The 16,842-nt window shown below is 40.4% G+C and overlaps 1 protein-coding gene across 1 annotated transcript; it reads left to right on the top strand.

Moving 5' to 3' along the window:
• Window positions 1–8,145: 8,145 nt before the first annotated feature.
• On the top strand, window positions 8,146–8,551 carry LOC129683820 (60S acidic ribosomal protein P2-like). The gene has a single exon (XM_055616803.1). The coding sequence runs from the start codon at window positions 8,186–8,188 to the stop codon at window positions 8,549–8,551; it is 366 nt and encodes a 121-aa protein (XP_055472778.1). The 5' UTR covers window positions 8,146–8,185.
• Window positions 8,552–16,842: the final 8,291 nt, after the last annotated feature.

The raw sequence follows: 16,842 nt of genomic DNA, 5'->3' as shown, positions 1-16,842 counted from the left end.
CTGGTACCCCCATTGGGACCATTTAAGGAGTCCAGATGAAAATTCTCCCAGCATCTCTGAGGAATGAAAGTCAGTCACCAGAAGGTTTAGACAGACCACTACTAACTGATCAGTCTAGTGCTTTCAACATCCCGAGTACAACTTACAGAGAAGCTAGAATTTCCAAAGGGAATTAGGATCCTTTAAAGGTCAGAAGGGCGGGGCTTGTGGCTTTTGATTGGGAGATTCTGCAGTTTCATAGGCCAAATTGGAAGGTGATGCTCTGTGGCCACCTCTTTGGCAAAGGTGTGATGAAGAGCCATCCAGGAACCTGTTCCATTATCTAAGACTGAAGCTGCTGTTGAGGAAGGGTATGTCCTTGTTGTGAAGGATCCGTGCCCAGTCTACATGGCAAAGACCAGAGGCCTCAGTTGTATAAGCACACGGAACCAAAAAGTCCAGTAACATCCTAATCACCCTAGGGTATCTCATAAAAGCAATGACAAAAGAAGACAGACGTCTTAGACTAAGCGCCAACTGAGAGGGCCTCCGTTCTTACCATGAGACCTACCAGAGTCTGGGGAAACTGCCAGCTGAAGAGGCCAGAGCTGGAACTTGACTGAAGTAATTCCCTAGGTAACTCTTCCTAAATTGTCAAGAACTTGGGATGTCTGTAACATTTTAATTAACCTTTCACCTCTGTTATAAGCATTTAAAGGGTAAGTGCCAAAGGAAAGGCATCAACTGAAAGTGTATACATGGAGAACTTGTTGAAACTAGGGAATATGTATAAAAATAAAATATATTTAGAATACAATGCTCTAGCATGGGTCCATTTTCAATGTGTCCTGAATTCAAATTCATGCATAATGTCTTTCCTCTGCACAGTCTATCCTGCACACCCTCCTTTCTCCCTCTCACTTACTCACGCAAGTCTTGATTGGGAAAGAAATAAAAATGCTCTGAATTTAAACATGTCCCTAAGCTAAGATTTTTTATCATATTTGAGTTCAAGAATGTGTCTTAAAATAGTCTAGAATCAATGTATCACACAATTGCATGCATTTGAGTGCATGAAAGTCAGAGCAATATATATCAATAACTAATGTAGATAAACAACTTTAGAACATCATAACCATCTAATATTAAAAGATGAAGTATAGTGTGTATATCTGTGCATAACAGGCATGTATATGCAAAATAAACTCATATAGAAATTTGCAATCTCTTGTGGGTCTGGGACTCATGCCCAAAAAAAGTTCCAGGTAAAAAATAACTCTAACTTTAATGCACTATTTTATGACACTGAACAAGAATGAAGAAATTAGATAAAGAAGTCGAGAATGTTCGTTGGCTTTAAGGAACAGAAACAGCAAATGCTTGAAGTAAATAGGGTCTTAGCATTTTAGATGTCTGTCAGCTGTTTTTAACTACATAATTTTTAAAAAGTTTTAAATGCAGGAATAATCACAGCAATTAAAAATCAAGAATTTAATTTCTTATCCTATGGTGACTGATGATTTTAACAAAAATACGGACTGTCGGGAGCCGCTCCCGCCATTACAAGATGGCGCCGGCTTCCTGCTTCCTGGTTCTTCTTGCCAGCATTTTCGCGCTTCTTGCCTGCGCCGCCCTGCAGTTTACGCATGCGCAGCTTTATGCTAATGAGGGTTTAGGCTGCACTCCAATTGCCAGCCATATGCTTATGAAGACTTGAACAGAGCACCAATTACAGACGGACAGGTCGCGCTGCTGGCTATTTAAGCAGAGCACAACCCGGGGTTTGGGTCCTTCACCATCTGCAAGAAAGAGCTGTTCAATAAACTTGCCGCTAAAGAAATCCTCGGTTGTTGCGTCGTCCTTATCGGCAAAGGCCACGCGCGACAAGGGACAGAACTATTTTGTAAGAGTAAATATTAAGATTGAGTATCTCACCCAGGATCCTTCTTCTTGATTAGCTTCTTTAGGTATACAGATTTTAGTATGATTATCCTATGTTATATGTCTAATATCCACTTATAAATGGAACAGCCAAAGGAAGAGGGAGAAAACAGGGAAAAGGACAGGAACCTACCTCAGAGTTCCTCTCAAAGACTCTACCCAGCAGGGTATTAAAACATATGCTGAGACTCATAGCCAAAATTTGGGCAGAGTGCAGGAAATCTTAAGAAAGAAGGGGGAGATAGAAAGACCTGGAGGGGACAGGACCTCCACAAGAAGAGCAAAAGAACCAAAAAATCAGGGCACAGGGGTCTTTTGTGAGACTGATAGTCTGAACAAGGACCATTCATGGAGAAAACCTAAAACCTGCACAGATGTAGCCCAGGGCAGCTCAAGCCAAAAGGGTTCCCCAGTAATAGGAACAGGGACTGTCTCTGACATGAACTCTGTGGCTGGCTCTTTGATCACCTCCACCTGAGGGGGGAGCAGCCTTACCAGTCCACAGAGGAAGACAATGAAGCCATTCTTGATGAGACCTGATAGACTAGGGTCAGATGGAAGAGGAGGAGGACCTCCCCTATCAGTGGACTGGGTGAGGGGCATAAGAGAAAAGAGGGAGGGAGGGTGGGATAGGAAGGGGATGGGGAAGGGGGCTCAGCTGGGATACAAAGTGAATAAACTATAATTAATAAAATTTTAAAAGAAGCCAAAATTAAAGCTATATATATATATATATATATATATATATATATTTAGAAGGCACTCTGCCTTATCTGCTAGTTTATAGGTTTGTATACGTATTTTGTTGTTGTCAACTTTCTACTACTCCTATTTTGTCTTATCCATTGCAGAAATAAATGAAATTAATTGTACCAAAAAAAAGTAAATATTAGGGTCTGGAGAGGTGCCCAATCATCAAGGGCTTGTTTGGCATGAGAACCAGAGTTTGAGCCACAGAACTCGCATTTAAGGGGAGAGCTGTCATGCTGGGGAGATGGCTTTGTGGCTAGGAGTGCTCATTGCTCTTCGAGAGGACCAGAACCCACACTGGGCATGCCACAATCACCTGCAATTCCAGCTTCAGTGCACCAACACCTTCATCTAATCATATCGGGCACACGCATCCACACCAGACATTCATGAGGATTTCACGTGTGCGCACATGTACACGCACAAATGCATGCGTGTAAGTAAACAATAAAATAAAACTTGTAAAATCATGCATGATAGAGCACACCTGTAACCCACATGCCGGGGATACAAAGACTGGTGAAGCCGTGGGGCTCACTAGCAAGCCAGGCTAGCCTAGTTACCAAGTTTCAGACCGCTAAGAGGTCTCAGAAGTAAAGGTGGTTGATGTCTGAGGAGAAACACCTGAGGCTGTCCCCTGACCTCCATACACGACCTGCACTCTCACACACGTTTGCACACAAATGTTTACGGACGCACAGGAGAACAGGTGTCAAAACCTAAGCGTCTCTTTGATATATAGGTGATTGTGGTCTCTCCTGTGAACATCTGAAAAGTTGAGCACCTTCAAAGGCCAGCTTGAAATCCAATGCTGTGGAGATTGCTTCTCCCAAGAGATGGTGTATCTACATTTAGTTCCTTGCCTTCGTTTGTTCACAGTATACAGATGATCTACCGTCATGTTTTAGTCTCTATAATTTTTCAAATTTTGGCTTCAAGACAAATTACAAATGTGTGTGTGTGTGTGTGTGTGTGTGTGTGTGTGATGTGCATATACTCATATATACTAAAATCTATATGATACATAGTGGGAGTTTAGCAAATAAAGCACTGTCATGAGAAGTCAGTGTGTGTGATGATTTAGCCTATTCGTTTTTCTTTAAGAAACCAGTGCTCAAGGAGATACAAATCGAAAAGGAAGAGGTCAAAGTTTCACTATTCACAGATGATATGATAGTATACATGAGTGGCCCCAAAAATTCAACCAGAGAACTCTTTCAGCTGATAAACACCTTCAGTAAAGTGCCTGGATACAAAATTAACTCAAAAAAAAATCAGAAGCCCTCCTGTATACCCAAGACAAAAGGGCTGAGAAAGAAATCAGGGAAACAACACCCTTCATAATATCCACTAATAACATAAAGCACCTTGGGGTAACTTTAACCAAGCAGGTAACAAGACCTGTTTGAAAAAAACTTCAAGTTTCTGAAGAAAGAAATTGAGGAAGATATCAGAAGATGGGAAGATCACCCATGCTCGTGGATCGATAGGATTAACATAGTAAAAATGGCCATCCTGCCAAAAGCAATCTACAGATTCAATGAAATTCCCATCAAAAAAGCAATGCAATTCTGTACAGACCTTGAAAGAATAATTCTGAACTTCATATGGAGAAAAAAAAGAAACAGAATTTCCAAAACGATCCTGTACAACGACATATCATCTGTAGGTAACTCCATCCCTGGTCTCAAGCTGTACTACAGAGCAATAGTAATAAAAACTGCATGGTATTGGCATAGAAGCAGAAAGGTGGATCAATGGAACTGAACAGAAGACCCAGAAATAAACCCAATCACCTGTGAATACTTGATTTTCCACAAAGAATCCAAAACCATAGAATGGAAAAAAGCCAGCATCTTCAACAAATGGTGCTGGTCTAATTGGATGTCTACCAGCAGAAGAATGAAAATAGATCCATATTTATCACCCTGCACAAAACTAAAATTCAAGTGGATCAAAGACCTTAATATAAAACCAGATACACTAAATCGGTTAGAGGAAAAAGTAGGGAAGAACCTGGAAATCATTGGCACAGGAGACAACATCCTAAACAGAACACCAACAGCACAGGCTCTAAGAGCAACAATCAATAAATGGGACCTCATGAAACTGAAAAGCTTCTAACATAAAAGCAAAAGACATAGTCATCAGAATAAAAGGACAGCCTACAGACTGGGAAAGAATCTTTACCAACCATATATCTGACAGAGGGCTGATATCCAGAATATATAAAGAACTAAAGAAATTAAAAAACAATAAATCAAGCAATCCAATTAAAAATGGGGTACAAGGCTAAACAGAGAATTCTCTGTAGAGGAATGTAGAATGGCAGAAAAAACACCAAAAGAGATGCTCAGTGTCCTTAGCCATAGAGAGATGCAAATCAAAATGATCCTGAGATTTCACCTTAGATCCATCAGAATGGCAAAGGTTAAAAACTTAAGTGACAACACATGCTGGAGAGGTTGTGGAGAATTGGGAACCCTCCTCCATTGCTGGTGGGAATGTAAATGGTACAACCACTTTGGAAATCAATCTGGCGCTTTCTCAGACAATTAGGAATAGTGCTTCCTCAAGATCCAGGCATACCACTCCTAGGCATATATACAAAAGATGCTCAAGTACACAAGGACATTTGCTCAACCATGTTCGCAGCAGCTTTATTTGTAATAGCCAGAACCTGGAAACAAATCAGATGCCCATCAACAGAGGAATGCATACAGAAATTGTGGTACTTTTACACAATGGAAAACTACTCAGCAATTAAAAACAAGGAAATCATGAAATTTGCAGACAAATGGTGGGATCTAGAAAAGATCATTCTGAGTGAGGTATCCCCGGAGCAGAAAGACACACATGGTATATACTCACTTATATAGACCTATAAGATATAAACATACTGAAATCTATACACCTAAAGAAGATAAACAAGAAAGATCACCCAGAGTAAGATGAACAATCCTCACTTAGAAAGACAAATGGGATGGATAAGGGAAGTAGGAGAAAACGAGTAACAGGACAGAAGCCTACCGCAGAGGGCCTCTGAAAGACTCTACCTAGAAGGGGTATCAAAGCAGATGCAGAGATTCATACAAACATTTAGCAGAGTGCAGGGAATCATATGAAAAAAGGGAGAGTTAGTATGCCCTAGAGAGGACAGGAGCTCCACAAGGACAAAATATATCAGGGCACGGAGCCCTCTTGTTCCTCCAACCAAGGACCATATAAGGATATAACCTAGAACTCCTGCTTGGATGTAGCCATGGTAACTCAATAACCAAGTGGGTTTCCCTAGTAAGGGGAACAGGAACTATTTCCAACATGAACTCAAAGACTGTCTTCTTTACTTCCCCTCCCCAACCCCCCAGGGAGGAGCAGCCTTGCTAGGCCACAGAGGAGGACATTGCAGCCAGTCCTGAAGGTACCTGATAAGCTAGGGTCAGATGGAAGGGGAGGAGGACCTCCCCTAGCAGTGGACTTGGAAAGGGGCAGGGAGGAGATAAGGGAGGGAGGGTGGGATAGGAAGGGAATGAGGGAGGGGGCTACGGCTGGGATACAAAGTAAATAACCTGTGATTAATATAAAAAAATAAAAATTATTTAAAAAAAAAGAGAAACCCAGTGTTCCAGGTACCATCAGTATTCTTTGGTTCTTAAACTGTTAAATTTCTTTTGTTGTAATTCTCACAGAGTAGAATGTTTCTTTATTAAAGGATGAGAGTGTGATAACGTAGGGCATAAGAGCGAATTCTATCTCTTATTCTAAGTCTATAACCACTCTACATTTTTAAATAAAAAAATCAATTGCAGTCACCTTTGACCATACTAGACAGTAGATGTGTTTGTGTATTCATGTGCTTAAGTGCGTATACACAATTTTATAGCATTCTTGTCTGGGGACTTGGTGTATGCGTGTGTGCATATATGTAAGTACACATATCTGAAAAGAATTCTTGAGTCTCCCTTATTGGTATAAACCATGGATACGCTTGGTTTGGTTAAATTGCCCCTGCCAGGTTTATTATCTACTCTTTCCCCTGCTGTTAGCATGTGTAATTGTATGGTTTTAAGAACTTGAGTGACTCACCATAAAGCAAGCTGAAAAAATAAGGGACAGATGTGTTTCTATGTATTTTTTGAGGGTTGCTAGGATGGGAACCCTTTCATCTAATTTCGGAATCTCATCTCAGAGGTAGCCCAGGCCTCCTTAGAGGACCTCTCCCTGAGCCCTGAATCCCTCAGCCACCAGGAGGGTGGAATGTGCCCTCTGACCTGAGTGATGGAGTGACTAGCAGCATAATGCCCCACTCCCCCATCCACAGGAGAAATGATTGCTGCCCTGTCTTTCAGGAAGCTCAGATGAAGGGAAACCTTCCTACACACAAATGAAAGGAACGGTGAAGCGCTTCCCTTCTGCTCTTCAAGGCCTGATTAACAGGAGACAGCCTAACAGATAATTTGTGATGAGAGAGAGTGTAAACAGGGCTATGACTGTTGATCAGGTTTTAAAATTTTGGTCTTAATTCTTTAACTGCAAAGAAAAAAAAAACCTACCCCATGGTTAATATAACAAAAAGCAGACAAGAGCCAAAACTCTTCATGAGAGGTCAAACTGGCAGCAAAGACATTTAACTTTTATAGTTTCTGGAACAAACAAGACAGCAGCAGTGTTCAAACCATCCCCCACCCCTTGTGAAGGAGTCTTTCTAGAACTCACGAACTCACTTCACTTCTGAGTGAATGGGAAAAAGTGCTCAGTCAAGTTCATCCTTTAACAAATCTCAGGAAACTCATTGCTGGTTTAAAAAAAAAAAAAAGCAATAGAAATGGCTTTTGTATCCATACATGGTCCTTGGTTGGAGATACAGTCTCATAAAAGACCCCTGTGCCCAGATATATTTGGTCCTTGTGGAGCTCCTGTCCTCTCCACATCATACCAACTCCCCCTTCTCTCATATGACTCCCTGCACTCTGCCAAAGGTTTGGTTATGAGTCTCAGTATCTGCTTTGATACACTGCTAGGTAGAGACTTTCAGAGGTCCTCAGTGGTAGGCTCCTGTCCTGTTACTTATTTTCTCCTACATCCAATGTCTATACCATTTGTCTTTTTAAGTGAGGGTTGATCATCTTACCCAGGGTCCTCTTTCTTGTTTCTCTTCTTTAGGTGTACAGATTTCAGTATGTTTATCCTATTTTATAAGTCTAGTACCCACTTATAAGTGAATATATACGGTATGTGTCTTTCTTCTTCTGGGATACCTCACTCAGAATGATCTTTTCTAGATCCCACCATTTGCCTGCAAATTTCATGATTTCCTTGTTTTTAATTGCTGAGTAGTTTTCCATTGTGTAAAAGTACCACAATTTCTGTATCCATTCCTCAGTTGAGGGACATATGTATTGTTTCCAGGTTCTGGCTATTATGAATAAAATTTCTACAAAAGTGGTTGAGCGGCCGCACGACACCACTGACACCACCGAGGTCGCATGCGTGAGGGCTGTCCGCCGCTGCCGACATGCGTTACATCGCCTCCTACTTGCTGGCCGCCCTCGGGGGCAACTCCTCTCCTAGCGCCAAAGCCATCAAGAAGATCCTAGACAGCGTGGGCTTCGAGGCGGACGATGACCGGCTCAACAAGGTCATCAGTGAGCTGAATGGAAAAAACATTGAGGATGTGATTGCTCAGGGTGTTGGCAAGCTTGCCAGTGTGCCTGCTGGTGGGGCTGTGGCTGTTTCTGCTGCCCCTGGCTCTGCAGCTCCTGCTGCTGGTTCTGCCCCTGCAGCAGCAGAGGAGAAAAAAGACGAGAAGAAGGAGGAGTCTGAGGAGTCAGATGATGACATGGGATTAAATTTGATTAAATTCCTGCTCCCCTGCAAATAAAACCTTTCTACATATCTTGAAAAAAAAAAAAAAGAAAAGTGGTTGAGCAAATGTCCTTGTTGTGTACTTGAGCATCTTTTGGATATATGCCTAGGAGTGCTATGCCTGGATCTTGAGGAAGCACTATTCCTAATTGTCTGAGAAAGTGCCAGATTGATTTCCAAAGTGGTTGTACAAGTTTACATTCCCACCAGCAATGGAGGAGGGTTCCCCTTTCTCCACAACCTCTCCAGCATGTGTTGCCACTTGAGTTTTTGATCTTAGCCATTCTGATGGGTGTAAGGTGAAATCTCAGATGTAGCCCATGGTAGCTCAGTATCCAAATGGGTTCCCTAGAAAGGGGAACAGGGACTATTTTCTGACATGAACTCAATGGCTGGCTCTTTGACACCCCCCCGCCCCAACCCAAGGAAGGTGCAGCCCTGCTAGGCCACAGAGGAGAACTTTGCAGCCAGGCCTGAAGATATCTGATAAGCTACAGTCAGATGAAAGGGGAGGAGGTCCTCCCCTATCAGTGCACTTGGAAAGGGGTAGGGAGATGATGAGGGAGGGAGGGTGGGAATGGGAGGGAATGAGGGAGCAGGATACAGCTGGGATACAAAGTTAATAAACTGTAACTAATATTTAAAAAGAAAAAAGAAATGTTTTTTAATGGTCTTTAGTTTTCAATAAATGTATCTTTGTAAGGATCTCATAACTGGTTACTAGTTGTCTAGTGGGATTTCACTCCCAGGCAGCATGCAGGGTGGTATATAGTTCTCCATTCAAACATAAAGGGATGTTTTTTCAGTTCCTTATGATTGTGCTCTTGGCTGCATTAATACAGTGTCCTTTGTTTGCAACTTGAAGATGATGTTAAGCTACGAGGCAAACCACGGTCATGCTCCTTTCAAACCAGGGCCAGCATCTCACACTGCTGGGAAGAAAACCAAAGAAAGTGTGTATCCAGGCTGCAACATCACTCAAGGTTTCCCTGGGCAAGAGCTAGGCCATACTGAGGAAAGGTTAGTAGTGTGCAGCATACTCTTTAATGCAGTCCAAGCCATCCATGTCGGAACTGGGTGAGGAAGCAGCTAGGACACCAGAAGAACCTGCTGCTGTTGGAGGCATTATTCTTACTCCAAAAGCGCTTGAAAAGACATGGATGTAGAGGAACTGTAATCCAGCAACATGGCTACTCTGGCTAGAATTCGGACACCACCTTACCACACACCTTTAATCCCAAACAATGAAGGTAAAGTTGTTTGTAGAAGGAAGCATCCATGCTTGAAAGTGACATCTAACTGAGAGGCAGGCAAAGGAGTTTTATCAAATCAGAGAAAGATTTGATAGAATGCTGGAAGAGGCAGAAGGATAAAGGGAGGAGCCAGTTTTACCTGGACAGTTGTACAGAGTGGTGGTAGAGAAGGACCAAGCTAGACACAGGTAAAGACAGAATAATCTAGAGAATGAGAAGGAGCCAAAAGATTAGAGCATATTGCCAAAGTTAGTAGCAGAGGCGAAGCAGAGCAATTCAGTCAGAAAGAAGCCAAAAGAGAAGCCAGTTTGAATCAGTCAGCTAGAGGAGGAGTTTGAACCAGAGCAGCTGAGTTGAACCAGCCAGCCAGAGTTCAGAAAGAGCTAGAAATGGTGAGCTTATTCAGCAGTAAGTCACAGGGGCTGTAAACATTACAGGCCTAGATTAGATTGTATAGAGGCTAGAAGCTTCTAAGAGTAGGTGGAGTTAGCAGACAGAGAGAGTAAGCCTCCGAGGGGAAAAAAAGTTACTTTTACACGTGGACTTGATTGACAGCTTACAAGGAGGCAGAGAGAAAGAAAGAAAGGGAGTAATTATCAGAAAACAAAACAAACAAACAAACAAAACCAGTATGAGTGAGCACAAGAAAGCCATAGACAGCTTAGGCATAGAGCTAGCCTAGAAGCATGCAGTGCTAGATTCTGTCCCTTCCCGTTGAAGGATCACAGGAAAATGGGCTGATTTGGGGGAAAGCCCATTTTCTCATCCCACACACATGTTTGCCTCCCTCACAAGGCTGCTACACAATCCAGTGTAATTGTGGCTGGGAAAAGTGGGTCTCACACTGCAAAACCCTATGCTAATACTATGTGCCACTGTTTCGTGATTTTTTTTTTTTATAGGCAGCAGGTGCGACTAATACAAAACAATGCAGAACTATAACCAGCAGGGGGTGACTACTTCTTTTCCTCTCATCCTACCCCAGCCCTAGGGTGGAGGCGATGGAGAAGTAGTCCAGCCTCACCTCTACTGGTTGTTACTTTCTCCTGTACTAGCGGAGCACAGAGGGCTTATGGTATAATAATGGAAAGTGATGCTCAGCGCTTGCTGTGTTCGCCTGATAATAGGTCAATTTTTGTTTATCTGGTCATTTCTGCTTGCCTGATCCTCTGTGAGGGCTGCAAAAAGGTTTGTCTATATTAATACAAGAGAATTTCCATACCTGCTGACGGACACAGTTACCTGTCTATAACTTAAAATACCATAGAATGTATACATTGAATGCTAAAATGAGCATTTTCCCATCTGTTCTTTTTAATTTTCTGAGACTCTAGTACAACTACATAATTTTTTCTTCCCTTTCCTTTCTTCAAACTTTCTCATGTACTGTCAGCTTGCTCTATTCTATATTCACTGTCTCTTTTTGTGTAATTATTCTTACTTATGGATACCCCCCTCTTTCTGCATGTGTATGTGTGTGTGTGTGTGTGTGTGTGTGTGTGTGTGTGTGTAAATACATACTGACAACCTGCTCAGCCTGTACGTTACTTACATGTATGTTTCCAAGGCTGATTAGTTGGTATTGGATATCTGATGGGTGTGTCTCCCACTCTCAGTATCCCTTCCTTACCCGTAGTTCTTTGGGTATGGATGAGGCCCCATGAGCTTGCTCACCCTATACATATTAGTATGTCTACCGGTGTAATCCTTTTCCGGGTCATGTTCAGGCAGCCATGTTTGTGAGACACTGTGGACATACCTTTCTGGCGTGTCTAGGAGATACAGTCTCACAGCAAACTCTCTTCTTGTGGCTCTCACAATCTTTTCACCCCCTCTTCTGCAATACTCTTTGAGAATTAGGCACAAGAATTATGTTGTAGACATATCAGTTTGTCTGGGCACCGTTTTGATTGGTTGTGGTTTTCTGTAAGGCTTGCTGTCTGTTGCAAAGAGAAGTTTCTGTGACGCAGAGGGTAAAATGAGCATTTTTATGAAGGAATTAATTTAAAGATGAAGCCCAAAAAGTAGAGCAGTTAATCAAAACACATTCAGTTTTTAAATTGCTAGCTACTGTCACATTTTCCTCTCAAATTTTAAACCAATCTGTTATTAAAAAAAGAAAAAAAGAAAATTGTACTTGAAAAAGTCCACTTTTCATAACATTTATTTTGCTTTGTATTTTTTAATTAAACTTTACTTGGAGATAATAGTAGGTTCACATGTCCTCATGAAAATAATGCTGAAAGACTGCTTGTAGCTCTTACCCCATTTTCCCCAATGGTGACTTTATGTAAATATACAATATCAGATCTGGAACAGTGACAGTCATATCTTGAGGACATAGAGCACTTTCCCACAAGGACACTTTTACTGTCCTTTTATGGCTCCACCCATGTCCTTCTACTCTCAATATACATATCAAATCCAGAAAACTATTGATCTGTCTCTCATATCCTTACTTCTATAATTTCAACAGTGTAATGTGAATTGAATCAGATAAACATTCAGTTTTGTCAGATTGCCCTTTTTTTCCCTCAGCATTCTATCCGTGAAACCTATCCAAGTTGCTACCTCACCGATGGGAGTAATTTTTCATTGCTGAACAGTGTTCTGTGGCATAGACATATTATTAGCATTCAGCTATTTTCAGTCTGCAGCTTTTAGTTTTTAAAAAGGTGCTTCCTGAACTACATAAAATAAATGTCAGAAGAGCCTGAATCTTTGCCTGAAATTTTTTTATCAATCTTGAAGGAAAAATTTGGTCTTTTGCTGTAAAGTAGACTCTTTCATGGAAGGTTGTCCTTTCATGTTGTGGAGCTCTGCATTGTTCAGGTGATTTTATTTCTATTTTTATTTTTTATTTCTGGCACACTGCAAGTTTGAGGGTATGTCGGAATCTGTCAGATGCTTTTCTTGTGCTCATAAACTTTACCTTTTGTGGCCTGTTAAGGTGGTGGATGGCACTGATGGATTTTCTGTGTTGGATGGAATTGGCATAAATGCAATAGACCTTGCTTAGTCATATTGCATGATGCTTTTTACACATCACTGGTCTGGCGTGCTAAAAACCTGTTGAAGATTTTGCTTCTATGGTCAACAAAAAATCTAGTCTATGCTTTCCTTTTCTTTTATAGTTTTGAAATAATTGTAATTCTGGCTTCAGAAAAAAAATGAAATGTGAAGTATTCCCTCATTTTCTCTTGTCTTGAAGAGGTTGAATAAAATCAGTTTTTTTCTTCTTTAAATAACCCATCTAAATCTTCTAAAAAGCCACCAGAGCCTACAGATTTGTATTTTAAGGGTTTATTTTTATCACAATCTTGATTCCCTATTTTTTAGATTTTTTTATTACATTTTCTGTAAGATGGTTTTTATTTTTTCCAGGTATTGATCAATGTCACTGAATTAACCTTTGGAGAGCTGTTTGGATACCTGGTAGATTTGATGCCTTCAGAGGACTAACAGATGTTATTAATTTCATTTCTGATACTGGTTCTCTTCCCCCCCCTTTGTCCATCTTCCTAGAAGACAGCCCATTTTACTGAAGAGTTTGAAAACCATCACTTTGTTAGGATTTTTATTGTTTTATTTCAGTTTTTTGATTTCTGTTTATTTTTATTATTTTTCTATTTTGAATCTATTTTGGTCTTCTTTTTCTAGGTTCTGAAATTGGAGCATAAATCACTGATTAGAAGCCCTTTCCTCTTTTCTAATGTTGCATTTACAGGCACCCAAAATTCACAGTAATGTGTTAGCTAGACCCCAGAGATTGGGTATGTATTATTTTTATCTTGACTCACCTCTGTGTATTTTTGTTCCCTATGGGACCTTTTCTTTGACCTACAGATAATTCAGCAGTGTAGTGTTTGGCTCCCAGACACCTGGTGGCAATGTTTCCTGTCATGTGTCGACTATTAATTTCTAATGTAATTCCACCTTGACAGAGAAAACACAGTATATAATTTTAATGCTTCTAAATACCTAGAATTTATTTTATGGCTCATGAAATTATCTGTCTTGTTATATGTTCTATACAGAACTCTTGTATTATGGGAAATATATAGATAAAAATGAATACCATGTATAAATTCATAGTTCGTATTTATTTGTTAAGCAAATTTTTCCACATGTGTATTCATTCTGCTTTATTATTCTTGTGTTGGCTGCCTATGGCTTTTACCATCATTATTAGATTTGGCATTGATTTACAGAAATCTTGTATATACCTAGATTACTAGGTGTCCATCTATCAAGTCTTTCCTATCTGTAGTCTTTGATAGAGTTTAGAGTGACTTCCCTACATGCACATTTGCATTCATGTATTTAAATATTCACTATTTAAATATTCACTATTTCCTTTTGAATCTTTGTTTTCATGCCAAACTTAGATCCTCTATGTACTTTCATCAAATCATTTGCTGTTTTCTAGAATTTCTGATTATAATATTTTGTAATCAAAAGTGAACTTATTCAAGATGTTCTTAAGGTAATAATCGATCATAACTTCCATGTGTGATATATAGCATTTAGTTCAATAATTTGGCAAAGTCTACATTTAAATAGAGTATCATTTTATTTATTCATGGAATATAAGGATAGGACTAATATTTAATGTGCATTTTGGTATGCCCAAAGTCTTTCTGGCTATATATATATATTTAGATCATATATAACCTTACAGTTTATAACTTTTCCATTTTGTGGAGAAAACTGAAGCTTCGAGAGTATGTAATTTGTGTGAATTGACAACTAGAAGTCAAACTCAAGCGTGCATTTCTAAACCAGTGGGAAATAACACCTCTCTACTCTGGGGCTCCCAGTCTTGACATGTAAAAGGCACAGTGGGCAGACAAATAGACAAGAAAACTTACTTACTTTAAGTTACTCTTTCAAGAGCAATTAATGTTACATTTTAATAGTGATACTCATTTAGTGGCCATATTCCTCCTAGGATGACACAAGCCTTGTCAAGGGCAGGTGTCTAGGCCACATAAATAAACAATGGAGGGGGATCCCACCTGTCAGTTACTTTTTGTCACTGTGACTGTCACTTGAGAGAATCATTTTTTAAGAGGAGAAGACTTGCTGTGGCTCTGTTTCTCAGGTCTCCATCTGTGGGCAGCTGTCTCTGTCTGAGCCTACTGAGATAGAATGCCGTGGAAGAATAGGGTAGCAAAGTGGAATAAGAGGGAGGGACCAGGGACAAGATATACCCTTCAAAGATGTATCCACAGAGATTCCCACCCACCAAGTGGCTTTTACTTCCCACAATTCCACAACCTCCACACTGATTGTTCGAATGTCCGAGCCAAGCATGGGTCAAGCGATAATTAGGACAAAGCCCTCACAATCTGATCCCTTGGCTGTTTCTGCGCAGACACACTAAGCGGTTTCATTGAGCTCCTATACATCTCTCAAGGCAATCGAGATGACAATCAATACTAACTATGGAATCACCTGTCATGGAAATTTGTAAGAAGTTGGAAAAAAATGTAAAGATTTTCTCAGAAAAATTATTTGTCTGTAAAATAATCTTTTCAAGAAAAATCCACTTGTCCCAATGTCCCATTTTCCCATCATACAGCAGCATGTCATGGCTGAGTTTATTTTTCAATAGGTTATAAATAATAAGGATTCACTATGTTACATTTTAGTTTATGCTTCTATGTATATAAAATGCTAATTTATTGGTCATCTGCTTGAATTTCATTCCTAAAAATAAAGCTTAAGTTTAAATGTAATCATGGAGATAGAAAAACAAACTAAGATTACACTAAAATGGTACAATTTCAAATATTTTATATTTTATGTATCCGTTAATGTGGTTTGCACAGTTGACATTTTACGAGCTTTATTGAGATACACATCCTGCGAGTAATCCAGTCGCACATCACACATCAGTGTGTGAGGCCTGGACAGCAAATCGACTCACTGAGTAGAAGGACTGACTGCCAAGCCCGGTGATCTGAGTTCATCACCAGGACCAGCTCCCAAAGATTGTCCTCTTACTGCCATATTCATGCAGTGCCACGCAAGTGTGCACACATACAAAAAATAACAATGAAACAAACAAACAAATGTGGTAACTTGAAAAAGTGAAGTGTGTAGGCCAGAGGCGTTTAGTGTACATACACGCAATTGCAGGACGACCATCTATCAACTTCAACCACTTTTACCATCGCCAAACCCAGGAACGCAGCCATGTCACATGCCCTCAGCTATAGGTAACCACTAATCTTCTTCATGTCACCCAGCTACTACCTATGATGCATATATTCTGTGGATAAGAAATCATACAACCTATAGAATTGTGGATAGTTCAGTGGTAGAGTGTGCTACTTTATGTGAAGCCTCATTTCTAAATAAAAGTCAATGAGTAAAGAAAAATACCTAAGTATCGTGGGATTTGTTTTAACACCTCAGCCCCAACAGCATGAGTGAGTCATGCTGAGCGTGAATATTGTCCTTGGTCCACTAGACCTATTTCTTCATGGATGAGTATTCCAATATATTCAACTCCTGTCTGCAGAAATATTCTAATGGGTTTTTACAGCCTTAAACTTGATACAAATTTGCTGCCTTTTATTTCTCCGTCATTGTTTTCTTTACAATATGCTCCCATCGGACTTTGGCCTTGGGAAATTTGAGGTTTGCTTTCCAACATAACGTATGCCTTTAAAGTGTTAGGTAGGTGGCGAAGATAGAAGGCGATGCTGTGAAGGTTCCAGAAGGACAAAGAAAAATTGCAGACACCTGTTTGTGAAAAGTAGGAGCACTTAAGTTAGGCTTTCAGTCACTCTCAAGGTCCCATTGTCAAGCACGGGAACACTGCCAAAAAGATGCCCAGTGCTAAGAGCTCGGTTATCACTCACAAGGGTATGTGGTCTGTGAATGCTTTGTCTGTCTTAATCTCAGAAGAAAAAAGAAAGAAGGAAGGAAGGAAGGGAAGGAGGGAGGGAGGGAGGGAGGGAAGGAGGGAAAGAAGGAAGGAGGGAAGGAAGGAAGGAAGGAAGGAAGGAAGGAAGGAAGGAAGGAAGGAAGGAAGGAAGGAAGG

The sequence above is a fragment of the Psammomys obesus genome, unplaced genomic scaffold, assembly GCF_907164565.1.
Source record: "Psammomys obesus unplaced genomic scaffold, mPsaObe1.curated_primary_1811, whole genome shotgun sequence".
NCBI classification, from domain to species: domain Eukaryota; kingdom Metazoa; phylum Chordata; class Mammalia; order Rodentia; family Muridae; genus Psammomys; species Psammomys obesus.
This window is presented reverse-complemented; position numbering and strand designations above follow the sequence as displayed.

What these genes read in the sequence shown, in the direction of transcription:
- LOC129683820 (XM_055616803.1), top strand. Translation starts at nt 8,186, where the DNA reads ATGCGTTACATCGCCTCCTACTTGCTGGCCGCCCTCGGGGGCAACTCC.